Source organism: Pleurodeles waltl, chromosome 1_1 (assembly GCF_031143425.1).
Source record: "Pleurodeles waltl isolate 20211129_DDA chromosome 1_1, aPleWal1.hap1.20221129, whole genome shotgun sequence".
NCBI classification, from domain to species: Eukaryota; Metazoa; Chordata; class Amphibia; order Caudata; family Salamandridae; genus Pleurodeles; species Pleurodeles waltl.
The window spans coordinates 12,800,446-12,815,785 of record NC_090436.1 but is presented as its reverse complement, the minus strand read 5'-3'; the positions used below and the strand labels follow the sequence as shown (position 1 = coordinate 12,815,785).

General features: G+C 49.7%; 1 protein-coding gene across 2 annotated transcripts in view; it reads left to right on the top strand.

Moving 5' to 3' along the window:
• PCGF1 (polycomb group ring finger 1) overlaps window positions 1–15,340 on the top strand; it is a 148,596-nt gene that overhangs the window by 49,598 nt on the left and 83,658 nt on the right. For both annotated transcript variants that reach the window (XM_069205785.1, XM_069205787.1), the window contains exon 4: window positions 14,849–14,920. In XM_069205785.1, coding sequence (XP_069061886.1) covers window positions 14,849–14,920 — 72 coding nt within the window. The remainder of the gene's footprint in view (window positions 1–14,848; window positions 14,921–15,340) is intronic.

Below are 15,340 nucleotides of genomic sequence, written 5' to 3'. Positions count from 1 at the left end.
AGGTGTGTAGTGGTGTGAGAGCTCACTCTGGATCTAGGTGTGTAGTGGTGTGAGAGCTCACTCTAGATCTACGTGTGTAGTGGTGTGAGGTCGCTCTGGATCTGAGTGTGTAGTGGTGTGAGAGGTCGCTCTGGATCTAGGTGTGTAGTGGTGTGAGCGGTGGCTCTGGATCTAGGTGTGTAGTGGTGTGAGAGCTCACTCTGGATCTAGGTGTGTAGTGGTGTGAGAGCTCACTCTGGATCTAGGTGTGTAGTGATGAGAGGTTGTTCTGGATCTAGGTGTGTAGTAGTGTGAGAGCTCGCTCTGGATCTAGGTGTGTAGTGGTGTGAGAGGTCGCTCTGGATCTAGGTGTGCAGTGGTGTGAGAGCTCGCTCTAGATCTAGGTGTGTAGTGGTGTGAGGTCTCTCTAGATCTAGGTGTGTAGTGGTGTGAGGTCGCTCTAGATCTAGGTGTGTAGTGGTGTGAGGTCGGTCTGGATCTAGGTGTGTAGTGGTGTGAGAGGTCGCTCTGGATCTAGGTGTGTAGTGGTGTGAGGTCGCTCTGGATCTAGGTGTGTAGTGGTGTGTGAGCTCACTCTGGATCTAGGTGTGTAGTGGTTTGTGAGCTCACTCTGGATCTAGGTGTGTAGTGGTGTGAGAGCTCACTCTGGATCTAGGTGTGTAGTGGTGTGAGAGCTCACTCTGGATCTAGGTGTGTAGTGGTGTGAGCTCACTCTGGATCTAGGTGTGTAGTGGTGTGAGAGCTCACTCTGGATCTAGGTGTGTAGTGGTGTGAGCGGTGGCTCTGGATCTAGGTGTGTAGTGGTGTGAGAGCACGCTCTGGATCTAGGTGTGTAGTGGTGTGAGAGCACGCTCTGGATCTAGGTTTGTAGTGGTGTGAGCTCACTCTGGATCTAGGTGTGTAGTGGTGTGAGAGCTCACTCTGGATCTGAGTGTGTAGTGGTGTGAGAGGTCACTCTGGATCTAGGTGTGTAGTGGTGTGAGAGCTCACTCTGGATCTAGGTGTGTAGTGGTGTGAGAGCTCACTCTGGATCTAGGTGTGTAGTGGTGTGAGAGCTCACTCTGGATCTAGGTGTGTAGTGGTGTGAGCGGTGTCTCTGGATCTAGGTGTGTAGTGGTGTGAGCGGTGTCTCTGGATCTAGGTGTGTAGTGGTGTGAGAGCTCACTCTGGATCTAGGTGTGTAGTGGTGTGAGAGGTGTCTCTGGATCTAGGTGTGTAGTGGTGTGAGAGGTGTCTCTGGATCTAGGTGTGTAGTGGTGTGAGAGGTGGCTCTGGATCTAGGTGTGTAGTGGTGTGAGAGGTGGCTCTGGATCTGTGTGTAATGGTGTGAGAGGTCACTCTGGATCTGGGTGTGTAGTGGTGTGAGAGGTGTCTCTGGATCTAGGTGTGTAGTGGTGTGAGGTCACTCTGGATCTAGGTGTGTAGTGGTGTGAGAGGTCACTCTGGATCTAGGTGTGTAGTGGTGTGAGAGGTCACTCTGGATCTAGGTGTGTAGTGGTGTGAGATCTCACTCTGGATCTAGTGGTGTGAGATCTCACTCTGGATCTAGGTGTGTAGTGGTGTGAGAGCTCACTCTGGATCTAGGTGTGTAGTGGTGTGAGAGCTCACTCTGGATCTAGGTGTGTAGTGGTGTGAGGTTACTCTGGATCTAGGTGTGTAGTGGTGTGAGGTCACTCTGGATCTAGGTGTGTAGTGGTGTGAGGTCGCTCTGGATCTAGGTGTGTAGTGGTGTGTGAGGTCGCTCTGGATCTAGGTGTGTAGTGGTGTGAGAGCTCACTCTGGATCTAGGTGTGTAGTGGTGTGAGAGCTCGCTCTGGATCTAGGTGTGTAGTGGTGTGAGAGCTCGCTCTGGATCTAGGTGTGTAGTGGTGTGAGAGCTCACTCTGGATCTTGGTGTGTGAGAGCTCACTCTGGATCTAGGTGTGTAGTGGTGTGAGAGTGCACTCTAGATCTAGGTGTGTGGTGGGTTGAGAGCTCACTCTGGATCTAGGTGTGTAGTGGTGTGAGGTCGATCTGGGTGTGTAGTGGTGAGAGGTGTCTCTGGATCTAGGTGTGTAGTGGTGTGAGAGCTCACTCGATCTGAGTGTGTAGTGGTGTGAGAGGTCGCTCTGGATCTAGGTGTGTAGTGGTGTGAGAGCTCACTCTGGATCTGAGTGTGTAGTGGTGTGAGAGCTCACTCTGGATCTAGGTGTGTAGTGGTGTGAGAGCTCACTCTGGATCTAGGTGTGTAGTGGTGTAACCGGTGGCTCTGGATCTAGGTGTGCAGTGGTGTGAGAGCTCACTCTGGATCTAGGTGTGTAGTGGTGTGAGAGGTGGCTCTGGATCTAGGTGTGTAGTGGTGTGAGAGGTCGATCTGGGTGTGTAGTGGTGAGAGGTGTCTCTGGATCTAGGTGTGTAGTGGTGTGAGAGCTCACTCTAGATTTCGGTGTGTAGTGGTGTGAGGTCGCTCTGGATCTAGGTGTGAGAGGTCGCTCTGGATCTAAGTGTGTAGTGGGGTGAGAGCTTGCTCTGGATCTGGGTGTGTAGTGGTGTGAGAGCTCGCTCTGGATCTAGGTGTGTAGTGGTGTGATAGCTCGCTCTGGATCTAGGTGTGTAGTGGTGTGAGAGATGTCTCTGGATCTAGGTGTGTAGTGGCGCGAGAGGTGGCTCTGGATCTAGGTGTGTAGTGGTGTGAGAGGTCGATCTGGGTGTGTAGTGGTGAGAGGTGTCTCTGGATCTAGGTGTGTAGTGGTGCGAGAGCTCACTCTGGATCTAGGTGTGTAGTGGTGCGAGAGCTCACTCTGGATCTAGGTGTGTAGTGGTGTGAGAGCTCACTCTAGATCTAGGTGTGTAGTGGTGTGAGAGCTCACTAGATCTAGGTGTGTAGTGGTGTGAGATCTCACTCTAGATCTAGGTGTGTAGTGGTGTGAGGTTACTCTGGATCTAGGTGTGTAGTGGTGTGAGAGCTCACTCCTGATCTAGGTGTGTAGTGGTGTGAGAGCTCACTCTGGATCTAGGTGTGTAGTGGTGTGAGAGGTGGCTCTGGATCTAGGTGTGTAGTGGTGTGAGAGGTCGATCTGGGTGTGTGGTGGTGTGAGAGCTCACTCTAGATCTAGGTGTGTAGTGGTGTGAGATCTCACTCTAGATCTAGGTGTGTAGTGGTGTGAGGTTACTCTGGATCTGGGTGTGTCGTGGTGTGAGAGCTCACTCTGGATCTAGGTGTGTAGTGGTGTGAGAGCTCACTCTGGATCTAGGTGTGTAGTGGTAGAGGTGGCTCTGGATCTAGGTGTGTAGTGGTGTGAGAGGTCGATCTGGGTGTGTGGTGGTGTGAGAGGTCGATCTGGATCTAGGTGTGTAGTGGTGTGATAGGTCACTCTGGATCTAGGTGTGTAGTGGTGTGATAGGTCACTCTGGATCTAGGTGTGTAGTGGTGTGAGAGCTCACTCTGGATCTAGGTGTGTAGTGGTGTGAGAGCTCACTCTGGATCTAGGTGTGTAGTGGTGTGAGTGCTCACTCTAGATCTAGGTGTGTAGTGGTGTGAGAGGTCGCTCTGGATCTAGGTGTGTAGTGGTGTGAGGTCGCTCGATCTAGGTGTGTAGTGGTGTGAGAGCTCGCTCTGGATCTAGGTGTGTAGTGGTGTGGAGCTCGCTCTGGATCCAGGTGTGTAGTGGTGTGAGAGCTCACTCTAGATGTAGTGGTGTGAGAGGTCGTTCTGGATCTAGATGTGTGGTGGTGAGAGGTCGCTCTGGATCTGGGTGTGTAGTGGTGTGAGAGCTCACTCTGGATCTAGGTGTGTAGTGGTGTGAGAGCTCACTCTGGATCTGGGTGTGTGAGAGCTCACTCTGGATCTAGGTGTGTGTTGTGTGAGAGTTCACTCTAGATCTCGGTGGGTAGTGGTGTGAGAGGTCGCTCTGGATCTTGGTGTGAGAGCTCGCTCTGGATCTAGGTGTGTAGTGGTGTGAGAGCTCGCTCTGGATCTAGGTGTGTAGTGGTGTGAGAGTTCGCTCTGGACATAGGTGCGTAGTGGGGTGAGAGCTCGCTCTGGATCTAGATGTGTAGTGGTGTGAGAGCTCGATCTAGATGTGTAGTGGTGAGAGCTCGCTCTGGATCTAGGTGTGTTAGGTCGATCTGGGTGTGTAGTGGTGAGAGGTGTCTGGATCTAGGTGTGTAGTGGTGTGAGAGCTCGCTCTGGATCTAGGTGTGTAGTGGTGTGAGAGGTGGCTCTGGATCTAGGTGTGTAGTGGTGTGAGAGGTCGATCTGGGTGTGTAGTGGTGAGAGGTGTCTCTGGATCTAGGTGTGTAGTGGTGTGAGAGCTCACTCTGGATCTGAGTGTGTAGTGGTGTGAGAGGTCGCTCTGGATCTAGGTGTTTAGTGGTGTGAGAGCTCACTCTGGATCTAGGTGTGTAGTGGTGTGAGCGGTGGCTCTGGATCTAGGTGTGTAGTGGTGTGAGAGCTCACTCTGGATCTAGGTGTGTAGTAGTGTGAGAGCTCACTCTGGATCTAGGTGTGTAGTGGTGTGAGGTGTCTGGATCTAGGTGTGTAGTGGTGTGAGAGGTGTCTGGATCTAGGTGTGTCGTGGTGTGAGAGGTGGCTCTGGATCTAGGTGTGTAGTGGTGTGAGAGGTCACTCTGGATCTGGGTGTATAGTGGTGTCTCTGGATCTGGGTGTGTAGTGGTGTGAGAGGTGTCTCTGGATCTAGGTGTGTAGTGGTGTGAGAGGTCACTCTGGATCTAGGTGTGTAGTGGTGTGAGTTCGCTCTGGATCTAGGTGTGTAGTGGTGTGAGGTCGCTCTGGATCTAGGTGTGTAGTGGTGTGAGAGCTCGCTCTGGATCTAGGTGTGTAGTGGTGTGGAGCTCGCTCTGGATCCAGGTGTGTAGTGGTGTGAGAGCTCACTCTAGATGTAGTGGTGTGAGAGGTCGTTCTGGATCTAGATGTGTGGTGGTGTGAGAGGTCGCTCTGGATCTGGGTGTGTCGTGGTGTGAGAGCTCACTCTGGATCTAGGTGTGTAGTGGTGTGAGAGCTCACTCTGGATCTAGGTGTGTAGTGGTGTGAGAGCTCACACTGGATCTGGGTGTGTGAGAGCTCACTCTGGATCTAGGTGTGTGTTGTGGTGTGAGAGTTCACTCTAGATCTCGGTGTGTAGTGGTGTGAGGTCGCTCTGTATCTAGGTGTGAGAGCTCGCTCTGGATCTAGGTGTGTAGTGGTGTGAGCTCGCTCTGGATCTAGGTGTGCAGTGGTGTGAGGTCGATCTGGGTGTGTAGTGGTGAGAGGTGTCTCTGGATCTAGGTGTGTAGTGGTGTGAGCTCACTCTGGATCTGAGTGTGTAGTGGTGTGAGAGGTCGCTCTGGATCTAGGTGTGTAGTGGTGTGAGAGCTCACTCTGGATCTAGGTGTGTAGTGGTGTGAGAGCTCACTCTGGATCTAGGTGTGTAGTGGTGTGAGCGGTGGCTCTGGATCTAGGTGTGTAGTGGTGTGAGCGGTGGCTCTGGATCTAGGTGTGTAGTGGTGTGAGAGGTGTCTCTGGATCTAGGTGTGTAGTGGTGGCTCTGGATCTAAATGTGTAGTGGTGTGAGAGGTCGCTCTGGATCTAGATGTGTGGTGGGTTGAGAGCTCGCTCTGGATCTAGGTGTGTAGTGGTGTGAGAGCTCGCTCTGGATCTAGGTGTGTAGTGGTGTGAGAGCTCGCTCTGGATCTTGGTGTGTAGTGGTGTGAGGTCGCTCTGGATCTAGGTGTGTAGTGGTATGAGAGGTCGCTCTGGATCTAGGTGTGTAGTGGTGTGAGGTCGCTCTGGATCTAGGTGTGTAGTGGTGTGAGAGCTCGCTCTGGATCTAGGTGTGTAGTGGTGTGGAGCTCGCTCTGGATCCAGGTGTGTAGTGGTGTGAGAGCTCACTCTAGATGTAGTGGTGTGAGAGGTCGTTCTGGATCTAGATGTGTGGTGGTGTGAGAGGTCGCTCTGGATCTGGGTGTGTCGTGGTGTGAGAGCTCACTCTGGATCTAGGTGTGTAGTGGTGTGAGAGCTCACACTGGATCTGGGTGTGTGAGAGCTCACTCTGGATCTAGGTGTGTGTTGTGGTGTGAGAGTTCACTCTAGATCTCGGTGTGTAGTGGTGTGAGGTCGCTCTGGATCTAGGTGTGAGAGCTCGCTCTGGATCTAGGTGTGTAGTGGTGTGAGAGCTCGCTCTGGATCTAGGTGTGCAGTGGTGTGAGGTCGATCTGGGTGTGTAGTGGTGAGAGGTGTCTCTGGATCTAGGTGTGTAGTGGTGTGAGCTCACTCTGGATCTGAGTGTGTAGTGGTGTGAGAGGTCGCTCTGGATCTAGGTGTGTAGTGGTGTGAGAGCTCACTCTGGATCTAGGTGTGTAGTGGTGTGAGAGCTCACTAGATGTAGTGGTGTGAGAGGTCGCTCTGGATCTAGGTGTGAGAGCTCGCTCTGGATCTAGGTGTGTAGTGGTGTGAGCAGTGGCTCTGGATCTAGGTGTGTAGTGGTGTGAGCGGTGGCTCTGGATCTAGGTGTGTAGTGGTGTGAGAGGGGTCTCTGGATCTAGGTGTGTAGTGGTGGCTCTGGATCTAAATGTGTAGTGGTGTGAGAGGTCGCTCTGGATCTAGATGTGTGGTGGGTTGAGAGCTCACTCTGGATCTAGGTGTGTAGTGGTGTGAGGTCGCTCTGGATCTAGGTGTGAGAGGTCGCTCTGGATCTAGGTGTGTAGTGGTGTGAGAGCTCGCTCTGGATCTAGGTGTGTAGTGGTGTGAGAGCTCGCTCTGGATCTTGGTGTGTAGTGGTGTGAGGTCGCTCTGGATCTAGGTGTGTAGTGGTATGAGAGGTCGCTCTGGATCTAGGTGTGTAGTGGTGTGAGAGCTCGCTCTGGATCTAGGTGTGTAGTGGTGTGAGAGCTCACTCTGGATCTAGGTGTGTAGTGGTGTGAGTTCGCTCTGGATCTAGGTGTGTAGTGGTGTGAGGTCGCTCTGGATCTAGATGCGTAGTGGTGTGAGAGCTCACTCTAGATCTAGGTGTGTAGTTGTGTGAGAGCTCACTCTGGATCTAGGTGTGTAGTGGTGTGAGAGGTCGCTCTGGCTTTAGGTGTGTAATGGTGTGAGAGGTCACTCTAGATCCAGGTGTGTAGCAGTGTGAGAGGTCGCTCTGGAGCGAGGTGTGTAGTGGTGTGAGAGCTCGCTCTGGATCTAGGTGTGTAGTGGTGTGAGAGCTCACTCTGGATCTAGGTGTGTAGTGGTGTGAGAGGTCGCTCTGGATCTAGGTGTGTAGTGGTGTGAGTTCGCTCTGGATCTAGGTGTGTAGTGGTGTGAGGGTTCACATTGGATCTCCAGGTGTGTAGTGGTGTGTGGGGGCTCATACTGGGTCCAGGTGTGTAGTGCAGTGGGAGCTCACTCTGGATCTAGGTGTGTAGTGGTGTGATAGGTCGCTGTGGATCCAGGTGTGTAGTGGTGTGATAGGTCGCTGTGGATCCAGGTGTGTAGTGGTGTGAGAGGTCGCTCTGGATCTAGGTGTGTTGTGTGAGAGGTCGCTCTGGATCTAGGTGTGTAGTGGTGTGAGGGCTCACATTGGATCTCCAGGTGTGTAGTGGTGTGTGGGAGCTCATACTGGGTCCAGGTGTGTAGTGCAGTGGGAGCTCACTCTGGATCCAGGTGTGTAGTGGTGTGATAGGTCGCTGTGGATCCAGGTGTGTAGTGGTGTGATAGGTCGCTGTGGATCCAGGTGTGTAGTGGTGTGAGGGCTCATACTGGATCCAGGTGTGTAAGTGGAGTGGGAGCTCACACTGGGCCTGGGTCTATAGGAGAGCAAGGGCCAACCCTGAGTCCAGCTCTCTAGGGGGTAGGAAGGGTTCCTACTGAACAATTGTGATTGCGCCTTCTACCTCTTCTAAGATGTGACGACCGGTTCTTGGTCTACTAGGAAGTGAGTGCTGAATGAGGGACCAGGCCCGGGGAGGACTGAGGGAGTGAGAGCTGACACTGGTGCCTGGTCTGGAGAGGAGCGAGTGGTGATAATGGGCTAGGTCTGTAGGGGATGAGGGCTCACGTGGAATCCTGATCTAGTGAGAGTGACTCTTGCTCTGGAGCTGAGCCAGGAGTGCATTGAGCGCTAACACTGGTCCCTGGTCTGCAGGTGCAGTTCTGTCTGTCTGCAGGAGAGGATACAATCTTATTCTGGAATCTCTTACAGACCGCACATACTTTCTATACTCCTTCCATAGCAGAATGTTGGTGTGAAGCATATGCGTGTCCAGATACGGACTTCTTCAGGATCTCCTGCATCTTTGCTGATTGGTCTCCTGTCTTCTAATTGTATTAGTGATTTTTTTTTATTCTTGAATATTATGATCCTTTGAGAAAAAGGACTTTCACTGGCTTGCACCCGGTCCTTGACACCCCAGTCCATCTGCATGTTGTATATTTAGGTTTAAAGCCACTAGCACAGCGTGCAAACCTCATTCAATCGCTACTTGGCCTGCTTGAGGAGGCACAGGAGATGTGATGGGGGAACACAGAAAGAGGGGGGCCCGCACTATTAAATATAGCACAAGCTGGAGGCTGCAGGGAGTGGAGACTGAACATCAAAAGTCCAACCAGACCATTGTGTCGGAGAGCACAGCTCGCTGCTGGTAAATGCGGTGCTCTGTAGGTCACAGGGTAGAATCCCGACAGAATTGACTCAGTGCTATGGCCAACCCCATAAATACGGTCATAGTTGGACACTCGCTCCCTAGACTGCTGGTTTAGGGGAGACATCACTTTTGTTTGTAGGTGAGTGAGTCACTCCTACAACAAGTCGCAACTGTAAGCCCAACCCTCCCGGCTCACAGGCAGTACCTCACCAAAACTCAGACAGCAAAGGTAATTTCTGGCAGCCTTACGCATGGACTCTAGATAAGACCTCTCAGGGAAGTCGTGGTGGAATGGAAGTTACCCTTTTCTCTCGTTAGCAACAAGTCTGATACGCAAGTAATAAAGGAGATGCATGAGAGTTTTCAATTGATTTATTGAATAGACTGCAAGCTGTGATAAAATGCACGTGCTGCAATGATTAGGATAATGCATAATAGTAATAAAAGCTGAAATATGAAGATGAGAGGTGTGAATATAAATCCCCCCATCTTACAATAAACATGAGATACAAGATTCCTAACCAAGAGAGCCTAATCTCTACTCTAACGAGAGCTAGGTGTGATAAACTTAATCTGCCAGTACCATGTCCATCAGAAGACCCCCCCATACCTCTAACCTCTCCCCCCGCCAATCCCTCGTTACCTTGGAATGAGGTCTCTAGGTTGGACTCCGTGGTGACACAAAGGCTGAGTTCTGCAGCAAGGTGACGTGCATCATAGATGGCATCTGGAAGGAACCCTTCTAATGACCTTGTCCGTGTCAGGTGTATTTCTACAGATCATGTATGATCCCTGACGCAGGTATGTTCCTAAAAACCTGATAATGTGGCAGACTTGTGTTGGCCATTGCATAAACTATACCTAACAAGTGTGCTTGCTGTTTCTATCACACGTAAGTGGGAAAGGGACATGATGACAATACCTACGTGTATCACTGTTAGTGATGCCTTCTCAGGATGGCACTGATAATAAAAACAAAACCTTTCTTTTAAAATGTAAGCACATGAAATAATAAAATAAATGGAATAAAGCAAAGCATACTAAGTAGGTAAAATGTAATTAGGTGACTGGGGCAACAGGCCTGAAAGCCAAAGGCTAAGCTGACTCCTGTGTCCCAGTGGGGAATTCAAATGGATTCACCACAGCACCATGTCCTGTCTCCTATGGATTTTTCAGGGCAGCCTGTCTACGTGTTTGTGGGTATATGCACTTTAAAAATAATACTCATCCTTTTGTTCCCAATATCTAATACTTACTCAATGGAGGCATGGGATCCTTCTTCCAAAGACCCATTTCCCTTCAGAATACAACTTTATCCAGAAATACTGATGTTCTCTCTTCAATTTAGATGTACCTCAAATATACCTGCAAGGCACAGACAAGTTTTCAGTACCAGTGTGTGACTGAGTAGCTTCTTTTTGCAAAAAGTGAATAGGTGATTTCTGTATCTTTTGTGAGGGTACACATGGGTGACCTATTACTGCTGCCATGTGGAATTTCTTTTAAAAATAAGACCATGAACTGTGCAAATTGAGGTATCTTGGGTGTAGGAAGTTGGCTCTGTATGTACGATTTCAAAGTAAGGAATAGTATGCACAGAGTCCAAGGGTTCCCCTTAGAGGTAAGATAGTGGCAAAAAGAGATAATTCTAATGCTCTATTTTGTGGTAGTGTGGTCGAGCAGTAGGCTTATCAGAGGGTAGTGTTAAGCATTTGTTGTACACACACAGGCAATAAATGAGGAACACACACTCAAAGACAATTCCAGGCCAATAGGTTTTTTGTATAGAAAAATATCTTTATTTTAAGAACCACAGGTTCAAGATTTACAAGTAATACTTCAAATGAAAGGTATTTCACTTAGGTACTTTAGGAACTTTGAATCAGCAAAATAGCATGTACAGTTTTCACAAAAATGGCAATAAGCTATTTTAAATCTAGACACTGCAATTTTCAACAGTTCCTGGGGGAGGTAAGTATTTGTTAGTTTTGCAGGTAAGTAAACCACCTACAGGGTTCAAAGTTGGGTCCAAAGTAGCCCACCGTTGGGGGTTCAGGGCAACCCCAAAGTTACCACACCAGCAGCTCGGGCCGGTCAGGTGCAGAGGTCAAAGTGGTGCCCAAAACGCATAGGCTTCAATGGAGAAGGGGGTGTCCCGGTTCCAGTCTGCCAGCAGGTAGGTACCCGCGTCTTCGGAGGGCAGACCAGGGGGGTTTTGTAGGGCACCGGGGGACACACAGGTCAGCACAAAAAGTACACCCTCAGCTGCACGGGGGCGGCCGGGTGCAGAGTGCAAACAGGCGTCGGGTTTGCGATGGAGTTCAATGGGAGACCCAGGGGTCTCTTCAGCAAAGCAGGCAAGGGGGGGGGGCTCTACGGGGTAGCCACCACCTGGGCAAGGGAGAGGGCCACCTGGGGGTCGCTTCTGCACTGGAGGTCGGATCCTTCAGGTCCTGGGGGCTGCGGGTGCAGTGTCTTTACTAGGCGCCTGGTTCTTAGAAGCAGGCAGTCGCGGTCAGGGGGAGCCTCTGGATTCCCTCTGCAGGCGTCGCTGGGGGAGGCTCAGGGGGGTCAACTCTGGCTACTCACAGGGTCGCAGTCGCCGGGGAGTCCTCCCTGTAGTGTTGGTTCTCCGCAGGTCGACCCGGGGGTGTTGGGTGCAAAGTGGAAAGTCTCACGCTTCCGGCGGGAAACGTGTAGTCTTTAAAAGTTGCTTCTTTGGAACAGGGCCGCTGTCCTCGGAAGTTCTTGGTCCTTTTAGATGCAGGGTAGTCCTCTGAGGCTTCAGAGGTCGCTGGACCCTGGGGGACGCGTCGCTGTTGCAGTTTTTCTTGAAGTGGGGAGACAGGCCGGTAGGGCTGGGGCCAAAGCAGTTGGTGTCTCAGTCTTCTCTGCAGGGCTTCAGGTCAGCAGTGCTTCTTCGTCTTCAGGTTGCAGGAATCTGATTTCCTAGGTTCTGGGGAGCCCCTAAATACTGAATTTAGGGGTGTGTTTAGGTCTGGGAGGGCAGTAGCCAATGGCTACTGTCCTTGAGGGTGGCTACACCCTCTTTGTGCCTCCTCCCTGAGGGGAGGGGGGCAGATCCCTATTCCTATTGGGGGAATCCTCCAAAATCAAGATGGAGGATTTCTAAAGGCAGGGGTCACCTCAGCTCAGGACACCTTAGGGGCTGTCCTGACTGGTTGGTGACTCCTCCTTGTTTTTCTCATTATTTCCTCTGGACTTGCCGCCAAAAGTGGGGGCTCTGTCCAGAGGGCAGGCATCTCCACTAGCTGGAGTGCCCTGGGGCATTGTAACATGAAGCCTTTGAGGCTCACTGCTAGGTGTTACAGTTCCTGCAGGGGGGAGGTGTGAAGCACCTCCACCCAGATCAAGCTTTTGTTTCTGTCCTCAGAGAGCACAAAGGCCCTCACCACATGGGGTCAAACTCGTCTCTCAGCAGCAGGCTGGCACAGACCAGTCAGTCCTGCACTGAACAATTGGGTAAAATACAGGGGGCATCTCTAAGATGCCCTCTGTGTGCATTTTTTTAATAAATCCAACACTGGCATCAGTGTGGGTTTATTATTCTGAGAAGTTGATACCAAACTTCCCAGTATTCAGTGTAGCCATTATGGAGCTGTGGAGTTCGTTTTTGACAAGCTCCCAGCCCATATACTTAATATGGCCACAACTGTACTTACAATGTCTAAGAATAGACTTAGACACTGTAGGGGCATATTGCTCATGCAGCTGTGCCCTCACCTGTGGTAGTATTTTGTGTGCATGGCATCCTGAGGGAGATGCCATGTCGACTTAGCCTTTTTCTCCCCACCAACACACACAATCTGCAATGGCAGTCTGCATGTGTTAGGTGAGGGGTCCCTTAGGGTGGCACAAACAGCTTCCACAGCCACACAAGTATAATTTTATCAACCAATTTTTCAGCCTAACTGCACGGGTGTTTTAGAAGACGTTAAAACAACCTATGTACCCGTTGTGAGGCGTTAGTAAAATGTATCTGAAAGTTTCCCATTTAGCATCTGCACCCATTCATTAGTCTTGAATAAGTATTTCAATCATTTTGGACAACTTAAACCGAAATTTCTCTCCTGTTGTACAGTTTTGTCCTTGAAAGCTAATGTATTTACTTCTTTAAACTGATTCACCCTTTGTAAGCTTGTGTTGAGAGACAATATAAAGTTAAGTTCTTTCAAGTTTGCTTACACTGCAACTCAATTCAGGGTCAAGAGCGCAACTTGCGGGGTCTTCATCTCCTCTGTGTGCTTTAGCTGCTTTCTAATTTTCATGTTAATCATACCATTGCTCAGATAGAAGAAAAACAGGCTTATGATGTGTTGCAGACTTAGTGTGGGAAAGTAGCCTCTTTCTAGCATGGTTACCTCCACGTTTTGGCCCGTTAGACTGTGTTCACAGGGATCCTGCTAATCAGGTCCCGAGTGATTATGCTCCCTCCCTTCTAACTTGGTAACTGTACCTTTTTCTTCCTACAATTGGCATACTGGTCCCACCAGTCCCTAGTATATGGTACCCAGGGTATTGGGGCTCCAGGGGCTCCCTGTGGGCTGCAGCAGTTATTTTGCCACCCAAAGGGAGACCATGCAAAGGGTTCTGCTTGCCGGTCATTGCAGTCTGTGTGAAACTGGTGCATGCACCCGTTTTCACTACAGGTCACTGCACCAGGTCACTATAAGTCACCCCTATGGTAGGCCCTCTCAGCCCAGAGGACAGGGTGCAGGTACTTGTGTGTGAGGGCATCCCTGCACTAGCAGAGGTGCTCCCACAAACACCAGGCCCATTTTCCTGGACTTTGTGAGTGCGGGGACGCTACGTTACGCATGTACTGGACATAGGTCACTACCTATGTCCAGCTACATAAAGGTAACTCCGAACCTGGGTAGTTCCAGTGATTTACTCCTGCTTTCCTGGTCGCTGGGGGTTATTGTGTGTGCTACCTCTGTGATTTTCTAGTAGTCCCAGCCCGCCTCTACACATTCCACTTACCTAGGTGGGGGTCCTATGTTCGCATTCCATTTAAAAAATATATGTTTTGGGCTCCCCCTAGGGTCACTGTTTTCTAACCTTTTCTACGCCTATTTCTGATTGCTAGTGTATATATTTAGTGTATTACTTGCCTCCTTTTGGAGGATTGCCCTTCTAGTATTTTGTGATATTGTGTTCCAGAAATAAAGTACCTTTATTTTTATACAACTGAGTGTTTTCTTTCATGTGGGTGAGTGCTGTGTGACTACAGTGGTATTGTATGAGATTTGCATGTCTCCTAGATAAGCCTTGGCTGCCCATCCACAGCTACCCGTAGAGAGCCTGGCTTCTAGACACTGCCTAAACTACAATAGTAAGGGATACCTGGACCTGGTGTAGGTACCTTAGGTACCCACCACACACCAGGCCAGTTTCCTACACTTAACAAAGAACTTATCTAGTTGTCAGCAATTTCTGATAGTCTTAGGTCATTCTCTGAATGGAAATGTCTGCCATTGGTTAGTTAAGGACAAGTAATTGTGGACTATATAATGTAGAGGTCAGCAGGACCCCAAAACTTAAAACACATTCTCCAAGAAAAGGCAACACTGCCTGGACTCTCAGTAAATATCTCATTGATTTAAATATGCAGGAAGGGATGTGGCCATTTATTCACACTGCACAATAGTTTGAGGTTGTCAGTTAGATTGTCAAGCTTTCTGAACTGATTTCAAGTAAAATAACTTTTGCGCCAACCCATATCCTTTCTGCTTTACACTTGCCTGTTTTTGTGGTTCATGCTCCTACGTAAGTTGTTTACCGGTCTCCCTATCTGTGCCCCACCATACTTCTCTTTAAGGCAAAGGTTCTAGAAAGAGAAGCAAAATAAATTAGCTGTTGAGTGGCATGATGCAATAAAATAATCTTGGGTTCTTGTTAACATGGGTCCCTTAATGCACCCCTAGCCAGGTAGGATTCTCATGGGCTGTTTTGAAACTATCCAGGGCCCAACAGATAGATGACGCAAAATGAGTCATCCTTAAGCTGCAACGCCATTGCTATTGGCAAATATGTTTACCTTTTTCGGATATGAGTAGTTTCTGTCATATAGTGCCCATGGCTATACATTTTTGCAGTCATTCTTTGTGTGTGTGTGTGGTCAATTACACCCTCTTGTCTCAATGATCTTGGTTCCTTATGTGTGAGGTGTTGCAGGTTGTCAAGCAAAACATATCATTGTGGGTTATAATGAATCTTTGTTCCACAGATGAAGACAATCGGATTCGAGAGTTCTACCAGTCCAGAGGTCTAGATCGGATTGTCCAGCCCACAACCGAAGGTATGGTCCAAACTCTATTCACTTACTTTGAAATTTGTGAGCCACAACCTTAACAAAAGCAGAGTGGGTAGGATCTACCAGTTTGTAGCATCTTGTTGGTACAATATGTCTGTGTTAGGGAACCATCATGCCCATGAAAGAGCCCAGACACCTAAAGTGCTTTAGTTTCAGCTCTAATCCTGGGCATCTTGCTGATTTCTAGCTCCATCAGCTATTCTTGACACTTCACCCTGTTGCCTTTAAAACTAAACACAGAAATCCCTTTCCACCATCTCAGTTTTCTTCTGTTTCCCCTCCCCCCCTCCCCCCCCCCACTTGCATTTGACCCATTTCTATGGTGTTAAGATACTGTTAAAAGTTACGCTGTCCCAGATAGTTTTTACTCATCTGGGCCACACCACTTCGCCGTGGTGGTTCTTT